Source organism: Lithobates pipiens, unplaced genomic scaffold (assembly GCF_037356315.1).
Source record: "Lithobates pipiens isolate NorthernLeopardFrog02 unplaced genomic scaffold, aLitPip1_a1.2 Scaffold_18, whole genome shotgun sequence".
Classification (NCBI taxonomy): domain Eukaryota; kingdom Metazoa; phylum Chordata; class Amphibia; order Anura; family Ranidae; genus Lithobates; species Lithobates pipiens.
Genome location: NW_027507758.1, coordinates 158,601,644 through 158,621,848, shown reverse-complemented (window position 1 = coordinate 158,621,848; position 20,205 = coordinate 158,601,644). Strand labels below are relative to the sequence as shown.

The 20,205-nt window shown below is 43.0% G+C and overlaps 1 protein-coding gene across 1 annotated transcript in view; it reads left to right on the top strand.

The window, feature by feature from the left end:
- The window catches only part of VTA1 (vesicle trafficking 1), a 298,694-nt gene that overhangs the window by 161,080 nt on the left and 117,409 nt on the right, over positions 1 to 20,205 (top strand). Inside the window, exon 4 of the mRNA XM_077486302.1 lies at positions 11,649 to 11,724. Within this exon, the coding sequence (XP_077342428.1) occupies positions 11,649 to 11,724 (76 nt within the window). The remainder of the gene's footprint in view (positions 1 to 11,648; positions 11,725 to 20,205) is intronic.

Here is a 20,205-nt window from a genome sequence, read left to right as displayed (position 1 = left end):
CTACGCTATTTACAGATGTTACCATTCATTGTTTTTGAAGGTGTACTTCGAAAACCAGACCAATGATGCTAAAAGCAGAATTTAGAGGTGTGAATTTAGTGTAGAAGTATGCTGCTAAAGGATATACTCCATTTCATTACAAATCAGTACTTATATATATCACAATGAAGAGAATGTAATGGTGTGATGCACATAATATCCACATTTTACTATGTAGAGGTGTATACAATATAATTTACAGCACAGTGTGGAAAGTAGAGTGGTGTTGGGTATTAATGATATAGTCAAAAGCTTTGCTAGATAAATCAAAATTAGTAGAGGAGCTCACATGTCTTGAGCAGGAGTTTGTATCCAAACAAGAGGAGTTTCTCCTATGCAACATTTGGATGGTGTACTGCAGGGGTAGGCAACCCATTAGGAGGTGGAGGTCTACATGAACAACATGGAGGAGAGATCTCCGGGGTGCCCATTTTTATTTATTAATAGAATTATTTTTTTTTTACTAGCAAGCCTAAGTGGGCATGGTTGGGAGGTGCGACTCACCTGAGGGGTTTTAATGCCCCCCCAACTACTAGTGTGAACAAGCCCTAATGCACAGACCACTTTACAAAGTAAATGTATAAAAATTACCCCTTCTGCTCAGTGCAATTCACTCCCTACCCATATTCTTAACCATAGAGATCTCTGCTACCTTCCCTTATCCTCCCTGCCAGCCTACTCTCTCAGTACAGACTCCCTATCCAGCACAAACGAATCGGCTTTCTAAAACAGAACCGCCACCCAGTACAGACTCCCCTTCCCAGTTGGGTGCCTCAATACAGAAACCCCCACAAAACTGCAAGAACAGAAAACACTTAGCTCAGAGTGAGAAGTCAGAAGTAGGGGAAGGGACTTGCTCTGGCACAGCAGGTGTGGGCTCAGTGAGGCTGCTGCGGCAATCTCACATTTTTTGTTTTCTTTGTGTTAAACTGTGCTAAAGAAACTTAGGCAGCCGCAGCAGCACTGATGAGCCCACACCTGCAGTACTGCTTCGGGGAGAGAGGTAGCTCAGTGCCAGAGCAAGCCTCCTCCACTACTCCGCCTGGCTGGCTCTCTCCACTGCTTTGCCCGCCCAGCTCCCTCCTCCGCTGCTTTGGCCGCCCTGCTCCCTCCTCACCTGTTCTGATTGGCAGGCTCTCGACTCTCTAATCCACCCACCCGGCATTCTCTTTCTCTGATCCGACAGCCACAGCAGCCCCAGTAAACACACACCTGCTGCTTCATTACAAGAGGTAGCTCCATACCTGAGCAAGTCTTCTCTCCTGCTGCGCCCACCCGGCTCTCTCCTTCTTCTTGATCTGCCCGCCCTGCTCTCTACTTCTCTACCCCTGACTTCTCACCACTGGAGGGGGGGCAAGTTTAGCCAGGGGTCGTCAATGCAGAGATGCAATCTACCCATCACCTGGCCATGATCGACAGGTAGATCACCATCGACAGGTTGCCGACCTTGGGTGTACTGGATCACAGGAGTTCTTGAAAAAGATGTGCTACACTCCTTCGAAAATGTTGGACGTACATATTATTATTATTATTATTATTATTATTATTATACACGATTTATATAACAGTTTACGCATCGCTTTGTATGGGGGGGGGGGGGGGGCGCAACACAATTACAGTACAGTTCAATACAAAAGGTACAGAAGGGCACTACATTCTAAAGGGAGGGGGTGGTGGTACAAAAGGTAATAGCTGCAGAGAATGATTTGGTGGGGGTACATATGTTTAAATTCATACTTCCGCTCAAGACCCATAGAGGCCCATGGGTGCTCTAATACTTTTTATTTATCTACTAATGCTCCTTTGTTGCAGTTTAGCTGGGTAGAGACTCCCTGGACGGTGTTCAGTAACATCAGTAAATTTAAAAAAGTTATACTAGGTATCAGATTAGTTGCTTAAATAAACTGGAAAGCCAAAGTACAGGGGTATATGAGAGAATCGCCCCCTTTAAAATAATCACATTTTGTTGCTTTGCAGCCTGAAATGAAGGCTGATACCGTTTTTTGTTTTATCCAGCTGTATTTACTCAGTGCAATTTATTCTATCCCAGTGAAAGATATAACCACATGTCAGAAAAAAGCTCAATATTTTTTTTTTTTAAAACTGAGTTAAAAAAGGATCACCCCCTCCTAATAATGGCTTGTAAACTCAATCAGGTCTAGCCAATCACATTTTCAATGGCACACAAAGCCAATTGACTTCCAACTGTTATCAGCCGTGGTCATTTTGATGAGCTCAGCATGAAAATAGCTTTCCTGAAGCTTTTAGTCCCTTGTAGTGCAACTGAAATAAACAATTTACTATGGGTGGCAAGTCACTGTCAAAAGATCTCTGGGATAGAGTTGTGGACAGACACAAGACAGGAGATGGATACAAAAAATTCAAAGGCATGATGAATGCTTAGAAGCGTTCATTCTATTTTTAAGAAGTGGAACAACACAGACCCTCGCTGGATCAGGACATCGCTCCAAACTGGATGAAAGAGCCAGCAGCAACTCTGAAGTAGTTGCAGGAATGTATGAAAAAGAGTTGTCATTGTGTGCATTTGACGACAATATCAGAAATTCTGCACAAATGTGGCTTGTATGGGAGCGTTGAAAGAAAAAAGCCACTCCTTAACCAAGTGGTTAAGGAGTGGTTAAGGAGTGGCTTTTTTTCTTGCAACCTATTTTTTCAGAAATATAAAAAACAGTGCAGCGCTTAATGTATAACACGTGACTGAATGTAGTGAAACAATAAATCAGGACAAAAAACGTTCCAAGTTAATGCTTTCAAAAAGTAAAACATCAATAATAAACAATACACATGTGCATAATGTGCAATAAACAAAAAATGGACTATTGAACCAAAAAAAAGGATCAAAAAAACTTTTAGAAGAAAAAAATGTTGTTTAAACTACAGCTTAGTGCTGTGAAGCACAACCTAGTGATTAAGTGAGAAAAACAAACAACAAAATTGAAAAATAAATCAAAACAAATCCCATGCTTTGGATAAATGAAGTGATTTACAAGGCCTCATAAATGTGAAGATATAAGTTCATTGGGTAGAACGTGAATGGAACTTTAAAGATGAACGTGAATGAAGCTTTAAAATTGGTCCCAGGTGTCACTGGATGATCCATCTACACGAGGAGTGTCGGAGGAACGATCCTGTCCGATCCCAACATTTGGGGAGTTCGTATTTGCGCATACTAAAGGTGGCTCTGGTAAGCCTTTATTACTTACTTAAACTGTAGAGTGAAAGAATTTACGTGGTCAAGCACCTGCACCAGTGACACCTGGGACCAATTTTAAAGCTTCATTCACGTTCATCTTTAAAGTTCCATTCACGTTCTACCCAATGAACTTATATCTTCACATTTATGAGGCCTTGTAAATCACTTCATTTATCCAAAGCATGGGATTTGTTTTGATTTATTTTTCAATTTTGTTGTTTGTTTTTCTCACTTAATCACTAGGTTGTGCTTCACAGCACTAAGCTGTAGTTTAAACAACATTTTTTTCTTCTAAAAGTTTTTTTGATCCTTTTTTTTGGTTCAATAGTCCATTTTTTGTTTATTGCACATTATGCACATGTGTATTGTTTATTATTGATGTTTTACTTTTTGAAAGCATTAACTTGGAACGTTTTTTGTCCTGATTTATTGTTTCACTACATTCAGTCACGTGTTATACATTAAGCGCTGCACTGTTTTTTATATTTCTGTTTATTGGACCTAGTATCTGGTTTTTTGTGCTCAGCTGCTTTTTTCTTCATTGATTTTTTCCATTTCAATTATTCTATTTTTTACCAAGCGCAAGTTTCACCCCTTTTTTCTAACCTATTTTTTCAGACTTGGTGTTTACAAGTTAAAATAATAAATTTTTTCCTAGAAAATGACTTAGAATCCCCAAACATTTATATATATTTTTTCATATACTCTAGAGAATAAAATGGCAGTCCTTGCAATACTTTGCCACACCTTATTTCCGTAGCGGTCTCGCAAGTGCAATTTTTTGGGAAGAAAGACACTTTTTCAAATTAAAAAATAAGACAACAATAAAGTAAACCCGATTTTCTTTTTATTTTTATTTTTTTAGATTGTGAAAGATAATGTTACGACAAGTAAATTGATACCCAACATGTCACATTTCAAAATTGCGCCTGCTCATGGAATGGCCACACATTTTGACCCTTAAAAATCTCCATAGGTGACGTTTAAAAATTTCTACAGGTTCCCAATTTTGAGTGGCAGAGGTGGTTTAATGCTAGAATTATTGCTCTCTCTCTCATGATCGTGGCGATACCTAACGTGTGGTTTGAATAACATTTTCATATGCGGGCGCAACTTGTACATGCGTACGATTCTGCGCGCAAGCTCAGTGGGTCGGGGTGCTTTACATTTTCTTTTTCCTAATTTTATTTATTTATTTATTTTGACACTGTCCTTTTAAGTTTGGGTCACTGTTATTCCTATTACAAGGAATGCAAACATCCTTTTAATAGAAAAAAGCATGACAGGACCTCTTAAATGTGAGATCTGAGGTCAAAAAGAACTCAGATCTAACATTTACGCTAAAATGTAATTAAAAAAGAGTCTCTTTTTTTATTTTTTGCAAAAAAAAATAAAGACCATTGGGCAGAAGTGACGTTGCTTCTGCCATCCAATGGTGAGGAGCTGAGTGGGGGCCATCTTTCCCTCACTCTGCCACTACCGACGGCTTCGGTAAGCGACGGAGACCACGGGTGCGTAGCAGGAGGGGGTACCCTCTCCCACCCTCTATAAAAGTGATCCTGTGGCAAATCCCCCGCTTAGACCACTTTTATCTGAAAGCGGACCGTCCACTGTTGAAGAGGATACCGGGGTTATGGCAGCTATCTGCCGCCATAACGGTATTTCACTTCAGACAGCCATCGAACAACTGCAGCAGGCGGTCCCTAAGTAATTACGAAAGGCCACATGCAACACAACTGAGCTTTGTTGAAACACACATCAAAGATTCTGAGGACACATGGAAAAGGTGTTCTGGTCAGATGAGACAAAATTATTTGGCCTCAACACCAAACGATATGTCTGGCGGAAATCCAGTTCAGCTCACCATCCAAATAACATAATTCCTACATTAAAGCATGGAGGTGGTAATATCCTGTTATGAGGGTGTTTCTTGGTGGCAGGGACAGGAGCACTTGTCAGGATATAAGAAATATGGATGGGGTTGATACCATCATATTCTTGAGAATAATCTGCTGCCAGAAAGTTGGGAAGAAGGTTTACATACCAACATGACAATGACCCAAAGCACACAGTAGTTGAAGGAGAAAAAAGTGAATGCCCTTGCATTGCCTGTGAATGACTTGAACACTGCAGTCCATCAAATTTAAGTGGACTTGAACAGTTCTGCAAAGAACAGTGTACAAATATTACAAAGTCTAGATGTGCAAAGTTAGTAGAGACATATCCCATCAGACTAAAGGCTGTATTTATAGCAAAAGGTGGTTCAATAAAATACTGACACAAGGGGGTGATCCTTTTTCCAACTCAGTGATTCTGTTTTTGATATTTTTTCTGACATGTTGATATATCTTTCACTTGGATATTACAAGTTGCGCTGAGTAAATACAGCTGGATAATACAAAAACAGGGGGGCGATTCTTTTGTATACCCACTGTATATGTGAACCCTTACCTGTTTAAAACAACCCACTCAGTTTAGACAGAAAGGCCGACATTTGTGTATGTGTGTGTGTGTGTGTGTGTGTGTGTGTGTGTGTGTATATATATATATATATATATATATATATATATATATATATATATATATATAATATTCTAGTACTCTGATCTTCCCAGTGGAGAGCTGTGCAGGAAGTTAAGTAGGGGGGCGGGGGGCACATGTCAACACAAGTCTGACCATTGGAGAAAAGGCAGGCTGTTCTCCCAGCGCAGCCAGAAAGCTGACCACTTTGGGATGGATGTGCTCTCATGTCTAGTGTGGTCAGTGTGCAGTAGGAATGTAGGGGGACTGGCAGGATCACCAGGTTTTTTACACAAAGGAAGCAGTACAACGAGAAAAGGGTACAGAAGTACATGGTACCACAAATACATATGGGAAATATAAAATGTTAGGGTAACATACACTTTAAAGGCAGATATGCAGCGATACATGAATGTGCAACTCTGTTAACCACTTTGCGCCCGCACTATAGCCAAAAGACAGCTACAGCGTGGTGCTCAATTGCTGGGAGGGCGTCCCTGGACGTCCTCCTGTTTACATTCCCCCGCGTGCCGTAGGAATGTAGGGGGACTGGCAGGATCGCCAGGTTCGCGGCAGGGGAAATCTGTGATCTATGATCAGCCAATTACAGTTTGTGCTAAATGGCCAATCACAGCGGCCATTTAGCACTCCCTTGGAATGTCCAATGGGTGATGATCTCATATGTAAACATATGAGATCATCTCTCATTGCCTGCAGAGACAGCGTGTGAGGAGGGAGAGCTTCCGTGCTGCAGCGGGAGTGAAAAAAAAATAGTTGCACTAACACAACACAGTGCCATCTGTCCCCAGAGACACCTGTCAGTCTCACATGTCATCAGTGCCACCTGTCAGTGTCACGTTCCATCTGTTATCAGTGTCATCTGTTGTCAGTGTCAGCTGTTGTCAGTGCCACGTATGAGTGCCATCTGTCATCAGTGCCTCATCGTTGTCACGCGTCATTGTCCTGGTGCTCCAGGGCCTTCAAAAGTAATTTATGCTCCTAGAACACGTGATGACGCTCCCTGCACGTTGGTCCTGTCCATGTGGCCAGGCTGTGAAAAGTCCCACACATGTGGTATCGTAATACTCAGGAGGAGTAGCAGAATGTATTTTGGGGTGTCATTTGTGGTATACACATGCCATGTGAGAGAAATAAGCTATTCCAATGACAATTTTGTGGGGAAAAAATTTAATTTTGCAAAGAATTGTGGGGAAAAATGACAACATCAAAAACCTCATCATACATCTTACTAAATACCTTGGAATGTCTACTTTTAAAAAAGAGGTCATTTGGGGGGTATTTGTACTTTCCTGACTTGTTCGGGTCACAAGAAATGAGATAGGCCACCAGTACTTCAGCTGTGATCATTTTTTTTATGATTTGCACCACAACTTGTAGACTCTCTAACTTTCACAAAGACCAAATAACATACACTAATTTGGGTTATTTTTACCAAAGATATGTAGCAGCATAAATTGTGGCCAAAATTTATGAAGAAAAATTAATAATTTGCTAAATTTTGTCACAGAAACAAAGAAAAATTAGTTTTTTTTTCCAATTTTCGTTTTGTTTTTTTCATTTATAGCGCAAAAAATTAAAAACCCAGAGAAAGCTCCATGTGTATGAAAAAAAGGACAAAAAATTCATTTGAGTACAGTGTTGCATGACTGAGTAATTGTCATTTAAAGTGTGAGAGCAATGAAAGCTGAGAATTGGTCTGAGCAGGAGGGGGGTTTAAGTGCCCAGTAGGCAAGTGGTTAACGATGTAAAGTTGCAGTTACACTTGTTTATATATCAATGTATTATATAGTAAGGCTTCTGTGTCCTGAATACTTGAAAAAAATTACTGAACTACTTTTGGGTGACTAGACAGACGTGGAAATTTTACTTTGATCCCATAGCTGTGTTAATATTAGTTTGGAAAGTTGGTTTTAGTGAATTTATTAAGCCCCATACACACTATCAGATTTTCTGCTGATTTTTTTCCTTCAGATTTACCAAAACCATATAATATGAGGTCAGACCTTAGGAGTTTCAATTTGTATGCAATCAGGCAGGCCCTCTATAAAAAATCAGCAGAAAATCTGAGTGTGTATGGGGCTTTAACCACTTGCCGACCGCCGCACGCCGATGTACGTCGGCAGAATGGCACGGGCAGGCATAAGCACATACATGTACGTGATTTGCCTCCCGCGGGTCGGGGGCCCGATCGGGCCCCCGCCCGGTGCCTGCGGCGGTCGGTTTTCGTTCGGGAGCGATCCCGGACGAGGGGACGGCCATTCATTCATGGCCACCCCCTCGCGATCGCTCCCGACGAATGGAAATCCCCGGTGACATCACTTCCTCTCCTGTAATGTAAACACAGGAGAGGAAGTGATGTATTCTCTCCTCCGTGTCGGTATTTTTCGTTCCGACACGGAGGAGAGCGGATCAGTGAGTTGCACCAACACATCCCACACACAGTAGAACATGCCAGGCACACTCACACCCCCCCTTTACCCCCCGATCACCCCCCCAATTACCCCTGCCCCCCAGTCACAGTGACACCAATGTCATTTTTTTTTTTTTTTTTTTGCATTGGTGTCATTTGTGACTGTAATAACTGTTAGGGCAGTTAGGGTTAGCCCCCTTTAGTTCTAATGTACCCCCCTAACCCCCCCAATAAAGGTTTAACCCCGTGATCACCCCCCGTCGCCAGTGTCACTAAGGCTGGGTTCACATTGCAGCGGTTTATGAGAACGAATGTGATTCGCACCGCACTGCAGTGCAAATCACATCCGATCTCTGTGCGATTCGAGTTCAGCCATTCGCCGCACCCGCCGCACCCGCCACACCCGCCGCACCCGCCGCAAATTCGCACGGGACCCTTTTTTTGGCCCGCAGCAGAATCGGATCGCATGGGTGTTCACACCATGCGATCCGAGTTTGCAGATCGCACTGCGATATGCGAACTGATCTGGGGGTGTCAGTAACATTTCACTGACACTCCCAGCAGTTCGCATAGGGCAGTGTGAACTGCCGCCGGGAGGCATGCGATGCGGGAACCCGCCGCGGATTCGCGGCGTTTCCGCATCGCTCCAGTGTGAACCCAGCCTAATAAGCGATCATTTTTCTGATCGCCGTATTAGTGTCACAGGTGACGCTAGTTAGGCAGGTAGGTATTTAGGTTCGCCGCAGCTTTTTATAGCGCTAGGGACCCCCATATACTACCGCATAAAGCCCCCTGATTGCCCCCTAGTTAACCCTTTCACCAGTGATCACCATATAACTGTTACAGGTGACGCTGGTTGGTTAGTTATTTTTTTATAGTTTCAGGGCACCCGCCATTTATTACCTAATAAAGGTTTAACCCCCTGATCACCCGGCAGGTGTCATTTGTGACTAATAACTGTTAGGGCAGTTAGGGTTAGCCCCCTTTAGTTCTAAGGTACCCCCCTAACCCCCCCAATAAAGGTTTAACCCCGTGATCACCCCCCGTCGCCAGTGTCACTAAGGCTGGGTTCACATTGCAGCGGTTTATGAGAACGGATGTGATTCGCACCGCACTGCAGTGCAAATCACATCCGATCTCTGTGCGATTCGAGTTCAGCTATACAGATAGTATGGCTGAATTCGTGTCGCACCCGCCGCACCCGCCGCAAACTCGCACGGGACCCTTTTTTTGGTCCGCAGCAGAATCGGATCGCATGGGTGTTCACACCATGCGATCCAAGTTTGCAGATCGCACTGCGATATGCGAACTGATCTGGGGGTGTCATTAACATTTCACTGACACTCCCAGCAGTTCGCATAGGGCAGTGTGAACTGCCGCCGGGAGGCATGCGATGCGGGAACCCGCCGCGCATTCGTGGCGTTCCCGCATCGCTCCAGTGTGAACCCAGCCTAATAAGCGATCGTTTTTCTGATCGCTGTATTAGTGTCACAGGTGACGCTAGTTAGGCAGGTAGGTATTTAGGTTCGCCGCAGCTTTTTATAGCGCCAGGGACCCCCATATACTACCGCATAAAGCCCCCTGATTGCCCCCTAGTTAACCCTTTCACCAGTGATCACCATATAACTGTTACAGGTGACGCTGGTTGGTTAGTTATTTTTTTATAGTTTCAGGGCACCCGCCATTTATTACCTAGTCTCACTAGTGTACCCCTAAATTTAGGGGTGTCTACTTTCTAAAATGGGGTCATTTGGGGGGGGGGGGGGTTTGTGCCATCTTGGCATTTTATGGCCTTCAAAACTGTAACGCCCTTAGAAAGCCTGAAGGCGGTGCTTGGTTTTTGGGGCCCCGTACGCGGCTAGGCTCCCAAAAAGTCCCACATATGTGGTATCCCCGTACTCAGGAGAAGCAGCAGAATTTATTTTGGGGTGTCATTTCACATATGCCCATGGCATGCGTGAGCAATATATCATTTAGTGACAACTTTGTGAAAAAAAAAAAAAGTTTGTAATTTTCCCGCAACTTGTGGCAAAATATAAAATATTCCATGGACTCAACATGCCTCTCAGCAAATAGCTTGGGGTGTCTACTTTCTAAAATGGGGTCATTTGTGGGGGTTTTGTGCCATCTTGGCATTTTATGGCCTTCAAAACTGTAATAGGTAGTGAGAAGTGAACTCAAAAAATTACGCCCTTAGAAAGCCTGAAGGCGGTGCTTGGTTTTCGGGGCCCCGTACGCGGCTAGGCTCCCAAAAAGTCCCACATATGTGGTATCCCCGTACTCAGGAGAAGCAGCAGAATTTATTTTGGGGTGTCATTTCACATATGCCCATGGCATGCATGAGCAATATATCATTTAGTGACAACTTTGTGAAAAAAAAAAAAAAAAAAAAAAAGTTTGTAATTTTCCCGCAACTTGTGGGAAAATATAAAATATTCCATGGACTCAACATGCCTCTCAGCAAATAGCTTGGGGTGTCTACTTTCTAAAATGGGGTCATTTGTGGGGGTTTTGTGCCATCTTGGCATTTTATGGCCTTCAAAACTGTAATAGGTAGTGAGGCGTGAAATCAAAAATTTACGCCCTTAGAAAGCCTGAAGGCGGTGCTTGGTTTTCGGGGCCCTGTACGCGGCTAGGCTCCCAAAAAGTCCCACATATGTGGTATCCCCGTACTCAGGAGAAGCAGCAGAATTTATTTTGGGGTGTCATTTCACATACGCCCATAGCATGTGTGAGCAATATATCATTTAGTGACAACTTTGTGTAAAAAAAAAAAAAAAATTTTTTTTTTGTCATTATTCAATCGCTTGAGGCAAAAAAATAAAATATTCAATGGGCTCAACATGCCTCTTATCAATTTCCTTAGGGGGTCTACTTTCCAAAATGGGGTCATTTGGGGGGGTTTTGTACTGCCCTGTCATTTTAGCACCTCAAGAAATGAGATAGGCAGTCGTAAACTAAAAGCTGCGTAAATTCCAGAAAACGTACCTTAGTTTGTAGATGTGACAACTTTTGCGCAAACCAATAAATATACAATTATTGACTTTTTTTTTACCAAAGACATGTGGCTGAATACATTTTGGCCTAAATGTATGACTAAAATTGAGTTTATTGGATTTTTCTAATAACAAAAAGTAGAAAATATCATTTTTTTTCAAAATTTGCGGTCTTTTTACGTTTATATCGCAAAAAATAAAAATCGCAGAGGCAATCAAATACCATCAAAAGAAAGCTCTATTTGTGGGAAGAAAAGGACGCAAATTTTGTTTGGGTACAACATTGCATGACCGCGCAATTACCAGTTAAAGCAGCGCAGTGCCAAAGTGTAAAAAGACCTCTGGTCATTTACCAGCAAAATGGTCCGGTCTGAAAGTGGTTAATGTTAGTAGTTTAACGGATTTCTTTCTAATAGTGCTAATGAAATTTTTTTTTTTTTCTTTCCAGAAACATGATAAAGTCTTTCTACACAGCCAGCCTTTTGCTTGACGCATTAACTGTATTTGGCGAGCTGACTGAAGAGGTGAGTTATGTTTTATGTCACACGTGTGACAGGACAGCTATTGTGTCTACAATTTACTGTTCACCAGATTCTGTCATTCTACCTCTGTTTTTATCAGACTGTCACACAAATTACAGGGATAAGTATTTTACTCTTGTCAGCTGACAAAATGACAGCAATGTGCTACTAGTAGAGCAGTCACTCCTGATTTACCTAAACCATTGATAAACCCGTCAGTGGTTTTTAGCTTAATAAATTGAGCACAATACAAGAAACGTTTGCAATGGGGGCACCCGAGCCAAGCTGCATCCATTCAGACACGGAGCTGTGGATCCCCCCCCCCCTTTCCTGATTGCCTCTCAAATGAATTTTGATTGACAGCAGCGGGAGCCAATGCTGTGTCTCAGCCAATCAGGAGGAAGAGTCCCGGATGGCTGAGACACTCGTGGACATCGCTGGACAAAGATGGGCCCCAGGTAAGTATTAGGGGGACCGAGGGGGCTGTTGATTTTTATCTTAAAGTGTTTGTTAAACCCCCCCCCCCCAAAAAAACTGATATCCTGGTGCCTTAAAGCATATTTAACAGCACAGTGCTTTTGCTGTGTAATCTGCCCCCCTCTAAACTGTAAAAAAAAAAAAAAAAAAACTGGCACTTCCTGTATCCCCTTCTCTGTACCGACCACGATAATCAGGGCTGCTGAGCCCTGACCACTGTGGTCAGAGTACGTCCCTCTATCATCCTCAGCTCTGCACTCCTCTCTCGCCCTCACCCATTCCTCTCTGCCTGTCAGCTCCTTGTTGTGTGTCTCCGCCTCCGCCCCCGCCTCCGCCCCCGCCCCCTGATGCTTTTAATAGAAATCCAAAACTTTTAAATGGTCACTGCCAGCAGCTCTATGATACTCGGGTATACCACACTGTATATGTCTTTTTTTTAAAAACAAGGTTTGTAAGTACCTATTTAGAACCAACTTCAGGCCGCTCTCTCCTCATTGGCTCACTAGCTGTGATTGACAGCAGTGGAAGCAAATGGGCTCTGCTGCTGTCTCAGCCAATGAGGAGGGACAGACCCCATACAGTTGAATTAATCAGTTGAACATCGCTGGATTGGAAGGAGCTCAGGTAAGGATTGGGGGTCTGGAGAGAGCCGCTGCATACAGAAGTTTTTTTTACCTTCATGTATAGAATGCTTAAGGGTAAAAAACCTTCAGCCTTTAGAACCACGTTAAACCCAAACCCAAAAATGTATTATGTTGCAGGATACCAATAATTAAATGTGGTTGCTGCCTCAGTTTTACTTTGGCTGTTTTTCCCTTTGTTTTCACCTGGTGATCTGGCCAGGAACACACCTCTTGGGGCACCACTTTGGATGTAGGAGCACAGGAGGCACAGCAGCATTTAAGTCTGGGGCGGAGTTTAGTGTTTCACGTATATTAGCAGATTTAAATACAATAACAAATCGGAGTCAAACTCCAGCTCACACTTTATAATTCATTAACCACTTCAATACCGGGCACTTAAACACCTTCCTGCCCAGACCAATTTTGAGCTTTCAGCGCTGTCGCACTTTGAATAACAATTGCGCGGTCATGCTACACTGTACCCAAATGAAATTTGTATCATTTTTTTCCCACAAATAGAGCTTTCTTTTGGTGGTATTTGATCACCTCTACGGTTTTTATTTTTTGCTAAACAAATAAAAAAATACCGAAAATTTTGAAAAAAAAAATGTTTTTTTTTTTGTTTCAGTTTCAAAACTTTGCAAATAAGTAAGTTTTCTCCTTCACTGATGGGCACTGATGGGGTTACACTGATGGGCAATGATAAGGCGGCACTGATGGGCACCGATGAGGTGGCACCAATGAAGTGGCACTGATGAGGTGGCATTGATGGACACCGATATGTGGCACTGATAGGCGGCACTGATGGGTAGCACTGATGGGCGACACGGATGGGCACTGATAGGTGGCACAAATTGGCACGGATAAGTGGCACAGGTGGGCATGGGTTAGGCGGCACAGGTGGGCATGGGTTAGGCGGCACAGGTGGGCATGGGTAGGCGGCACAGGTGGGAATGGGTAGGCGGCACAGGTGGGCATGGGTAGGCGGCACAGGTGGGCATGGGTAGGCACTGATAGGCGGCACAGATGGGAACTGATAGGCGGCATTGTATTATAATATATTGGACTAATGGATGCCAATCAGTGCCAATCAATAATGCATGCCAATCAGTGATGCCCATTGTGGGCACTGATTGGCATCCATTATGGGCACTGATTGGCATCCATTGTGGCACTGACTAGAATCCCTGGTGGTCTAGGGTGGCATACCTTGTCCTTGGCATCCCTGGTGGTCTGGTGGCGTCCCTGGTGGTCCAGTGTGGGCATCCTCGGGGGGACTGTGCTGATAATCGATCAGCACAGACCCCCCCCTGTCAGAGGAGCAGCCGATCGGCTCTCCTCTACTCGCGTCTGACAGACACGAGTGAGGAAAAGCCGATCACCGGCTTTTCCTATTTACACTGTGATCAGCCGTGATTGGACACGGCTGATCACGTGGTAAAGAGTCTCCGTCTGAGACTTTTTACTGAGATCGTAGTTGCCGGGTGTCAGACTGACACCCGCAACAACGATCGCCGCGATGCGCGTGCCCGGGGGCGCGCAGCGGCTCATAATCCTGATCACGTCATATGACGTCCGGTCAGGATTATGAAACCACTTTGCCGCCGTCCATTTGCTATAGGGCGGGCGGCAAGTGGTTAAAGGTTTTACATGAATAAATAAAAGCCGGCCACTTTAGCACACCTGCTAGTGTTAAATGGTTTGTCTCATTCATGTAAACTGATAAATTTTGCTGTAGAGCTTGTGCTTTAGAAAAATAATAGACTTGCTATCTGAATTACCAGATGAGAATAGAAAAAAGAAAGCCTTAACCTAGAAAGTGAATGCAACCATTACATTTAATATAGGTAAGCTGCAATATAATACATGTTTGCTTTTGGGTTTAATACCGCTTCAAGCTGTTAAAATTACTACTAATTCATTAACAATCTGGCAAATAAAACCATACGATTATCAGAAAAGTAGGATAATTGGGAATTATACCATGGGGGTTGTATACAATGCCTATAAGTTAGAATAGTAAAAAGAAATGTGAAAATATAGGTTGCTGTTCCCTTTTTTTCATCAACTTGTCTTTATCACTATAAGTAGTTTAAATATGAGCACTGATGGTTAAATTGTTGCACTAACAGTTAGTATTGTGTCACTAAAAATGAAAGACCTTACACAACAGTTTTATGTAGTACATGTGTTTTTTTGAAGCCCAGATACTTAATAGTCTGCTTTCAAGCATGCAGTGACCTGTGTCAGGTTTTGTACAATGGTCTATTCAGTGTGCAGGATCCCCAGAAGGACGTTTTTGGTAACTGCAAGCCGGCTGGATGGGCAAAGTTACATGTGAATCTAATTATCAGAGATTTGCTCACGTTGTAATGTAAGGCAAGACAATGAACCTTTACAAGTCAGCATTTCATTAAATTACTCCTTTGATGCCATGGGTTAGTTAGAAAGCAATATTGAGTTGTTTTTTTTTTTAATAACATTTTGATTCATAAATTTATAGGAAAATGGTACAACACATTATAGAAGCGTATCATTGAACTGTATCGTTAGAATAGTTAGAGCATGCAGGCTCATATTTTTGTGTGGAATAATATTACACAACTCTAAACCCCTGTACACATGGTCGGAGATTTCGACAACCAAATCCGTCGGATTTTGTCCGTCTCGATTTTGTCCGTCGGATCTTGTCCGAAACTGTTGCATACACACGGTCGGACAAAGTTGTCGAAAAATACGATCTTTTAGAACGTGATGACGTAATTTCGTTACGATGGGACTACATTCAGGCTAGTAGCCAATAGCTTTGATGTAGGAATTTGATCTGAGCATGCGTGGCACTTGGTCCGATCAAAATTCTCTACACGTGATCGGAGTATGTCCGATCGGACCAGTTTGTCGGGAAATATTTCCAACAAGTTGGAAAATTGGGTCCGACGGATATTCCGACGGAATCAGTCCGATGCATACCACACACAGTCAGATTATCCGACAACACGGTCCGATAGGACACATTCCGACGGATTCTCCGACCGTGTGTACAAGGGCTAAGGCCTTGTGCATTCCGACCACAAAATCCGTCTGATTTTTTCAGACGGATTTTGTCCGAATCTGGTGTTGCATACACACGGTCGGACAAAGTTGTTGGAAAATCTGATCGTTTGGAACGTGATGACGTTCGTTCGTTATGACGGGTCTACGTTCAGGATAGTAGCCAATAGCTTTGGTCTCGTAATTTGATCTGAGCATGCGTGGCACTTTGTCCGATCGAAATTCTCTACAAACGATCAGACAATGTTGTTGGAAAATGTTATATCCAGCTCTCAAACTTTGGTGGTCGGACATTTCCAAGGAAAAAGTCCGATGGAGCCCACACACAGTCGGATTATCCGACAACACAGTCCGATCGGACATTTTCCGTCGGAATTTCCGACCGTGTGTACAAGGGCTTAGAGCCTTTACTGTATTTGGCAAACAGGCACTCTGTTTGGGGTGTTAAAAAGTAAGATGGAAATTAGGAAAGGTAGGAAGGAAAAACCAAATTTATCGGGACACCTACTCTTGGGGGGGGGGGGGGGGGGGGGAATTGGTATGTGGCTGTGTGGCCTGGAAATATTGAGTTTTAATAGAAAAACATTTTTTTTGAAAGAAAAAATATTATTGTGAAGGTCCTGTTTTCTAAAAAAAAAAAAAAAAATACAAAAGTCGAAAAACCTTTTACTTATAGTCATCTTTGCAAGTAGCAAAGGTCAACGCTGCATTGCTGTCTGAGCATTTATTTATAAGGTACTAACTATTACCACTGTTCACCAGCAATAATATGTGTTATACTTTATAATTTGCCACTTATACAGCGCACATCTGTGCTTTAATAAATCTCCTAGAAGCCTAATTAAAAAAAAAAAAAAAAAATAACAAAATAGCTAAAGTGTCCTTTCTTAACCAAGCAGTTTAAAGTGTCCCTGCTATAATTAAGTGTAAATATTCGCCAGCACACCATGGATCTACAATCACTGTCCAAAGCCTCTATAACACACATGCAAACACAAGGCCTACAGGCCAAATCGGGCACACCAGGCCTGGTCACGTGGCCCACACACCCAGTTTTGCAGCTGGAGTATGCAGAACTCCATTCTCTGCTCCCCACTGTCACCTGTAAACACAGAAGTCTTCTGTGTTCACAAGGGACATCTTTGCTTTCAGTGGCTCCTGGATCTAACAGATCCCTGCACACATTCACGACAATAAAAGATCTCCAGAATCTGAGAGGGAGAACGATCACCCTGCAAGGGGAGACAGAGCTTCCTACACAGGGAGGTACTAAAGCCAAATACACAGGTAGTAGAGCTGCTTACACAGGGAGGTACTAGACCAGTGATGGTGAACCTTGGCACCCCAGATGTTTTGGAACTACATTTCCCATGATGCTCATGCACTCTGCAGTGTAGTGGAGCATCATGGGAAATGTAGTTCCAAAACATCTGGGGTGCCAAGGTTTGCCATCACTGTACTAGACCCACCTACACAGGGAGGAACTAGAGTCAGGCCATGTTGGAGAGTTGTAAGAAAGTTTTTTGGGGGGCTTGCACCCCTAAACCCTGCACTCTGTATACAGCACACCCTGAACTCTGTACGTAACACACTCCTGAACCCCGCACTCTGTACATAGCGCACTCCTCAACTTTGCACTACTGAACTCTGAAACAATTGGCCCTTTGAGGGCAACCATACTGCTGATGTGACCAATGATGAAATTGAGTTGGACACCCCTGCTCTATCGTGTTAAACCTTTAAAGCTTTATTTAAGAAGCTACAACACATAAGTAATGCCCACTTACATTTTTCAGTGCTTTTCCCTGCACAAGGGTATTAACAGCATAGTATATTATATGGGATGCTCGCTCTACAGGCCACCTGTGCCAGTGGCTTCATATTTAGACCTATCTTCGGGGTGTATATACCTCACTTTTGGGAGTCCTGTGTGGGATGACTTCACTTCCTACTCTGCCCTATACAGGAGCCTTCCACTACAGCTAACTGGAAACGAGAGGTGCTATTCCACAGATACAGTAAAGAGGAGGAGTGAACACTGATGATGAAGCAGATAGAGTAATGGAACATGTTTACAAAGGGTGATAAAGTCTCTACTTCTTGACAAGAATCAGGAAGTGCTCTTCTCTTTTTATATTATACTTTATTTGGTGTCTTTAACCACTTCAGCCCTGGACCAATTGACAGCCTAAGGACCGAGGTCTTTTTACAATTTCGCACTGCACTGCTTTAACTGGTAATTGCGCGGTCATGCAATGTTCTATCCAAACGAAATTTGCGTCCTTTTTTTCCCACAAATAGAGCTTTTTTTTTATGGTATTTGATTGCCTCTGTAATTTTTACTTTTTGCAATATAAATGGAAAAAGACCGAAAATTTTGAGAAAAAAATATATTTTTTACTTTTTGTTATAAGAAAAATCGAATAAACTCAATTTTAGTCATACATTTAGGGCAAAATTTATTTAGCCACATGTCTTTAGTAAAAAAAAAATGTCAATAAGCGTATATTTATTGGTTTGCGCAAAAGTTATAGCATCTACAAACTAGAGTACATTTTCTGGAATTTACACAGCTTTTAATTTATGACTGCCTATCTAATTTCTTGAGATGCTAAAATGGCAGGGAAGTACAAACCCCCCCAAATGACCCCATTTTGGAAAGTAGACACCCCAAGGAAATTTCTGAGGGGCATTTTGAGACCATTGAATATTTTTTTTTTTTTGTCCCAAGTGATTGAATAATGACACAAAAAAAAAAAAGTTTACAAAAAGTTGTCCCTAAATGATATATTTCTCACACATGCCATAGTTATTTGTGGAATTGCACCCCAAAATATATTCTGCTGCTTCTCCTGAGTACGGGGATACCACATATGTGGGACTTTTTGGGAGTCTAGCCGTGTACGGCACCCCGAAAACCAATCACTGCCTTCAGGATTTCTAAGGGTGCAAATTTTTGATTTCACTCCTCACTACCTATCACAGTTTCGAAGGCCATAAAATGCCAAAATAGCACAAACCCCCCCCAAATGACCCAATTTTGGAAAGTAGACACCCCAAGCTATTTACTGAGAGGCATGTTGAGTCCATGAATATTTTATATTTTGCCACAAGTTGCAGGAATATTACAATTTTTTTTGCACAAAGTTGCCACTAAATTATATATTGCTCACACATGCTATGGGCATAAGTGAAATTACACCCCAAGATAAATTCTGCTGCTTCTCCCGAGTACGGGGATACCACATGTGGGGGACTTTTTGGGAGTTTAGCCACGTACGGGACCCCGAAAACCAAGCACCGCCTTCAGGATTTAAATATAAAACGCTACAAAAAAAACTGTTGGCCATCGCAGGGATCAGGCCTGACTCTGCGAACACTGCAGTTATGTGTTTAGTGTTTTGTAAGTGACAGTGATCAATCGATACTGCACTTGGGTAGGCCGGGGGCGGAGGGGCAAAACGCAGGTGCCAGCAGGTATCTGGGCTGATCTCGCTAACAATGCGTTTTTTTGGAACCCTAAACTGCTGGGGACGCTAGTATAGATCTGATCAGATATTGATCTGTTCAGATTCTATACCATTACGGGAGGTGTATGCTTTGCTCGTGGGTGTTAGCGGCACTGGCACTAACCTAGCACTGCCTGGGGCGACGCAGACCCTGACCCTAAAACCTAATTGATATCACCCGCCGGGTGATCAGGGGGTTAAACCTTTATTGGGTAATAAATGGTGGGTGCCCTGATGCTATAAAAAGCAAACTAACCAGAGTCACCCGTAACACTTATACGGTGATCACTGATGAAAGGGTTAACTAGGGGCAATCAGGGGGTTAAAATCTTTATTAGGTAGTATATGGGGGTCCCTGGCGCTATATAAAAACCTGACGGGGAACCTAAATAACTAACTGGCTAACCAGCTTCACCAGTGGCACTTATACGGTGATCGCTGGTGAAAGGGTTAACTAGGGGCAATCGGGGAGTTAAAACCATTATTAGGTAGTATATGGGGGTACCTAGCGCTATAAAAACCTAGCGATGAACCTGAAAAAATAACTAGCTACTTGGCGGCACCAGTGACACTAATGCAGCGATCAGAAAAACGATCGCTTAGTGACACTGGCAAAAGGGGTTGAAAGGGTCAACTCTAGGGGCAATCGGGGTTAAACCTTTATTGGGGGGTGGTCAGAAAATAAATGATCACTGCAATCAGTGACACTGTGACTGGGGGGGGGGGTTTGTGTGCCTATGTGTGCCTACATGTCAGTGTAGTGTTGGTGCACGCTTACTTTCTCTCTTCTCCTCGCAGTCCGGTCAAAAAGACCGCCCCGTGGA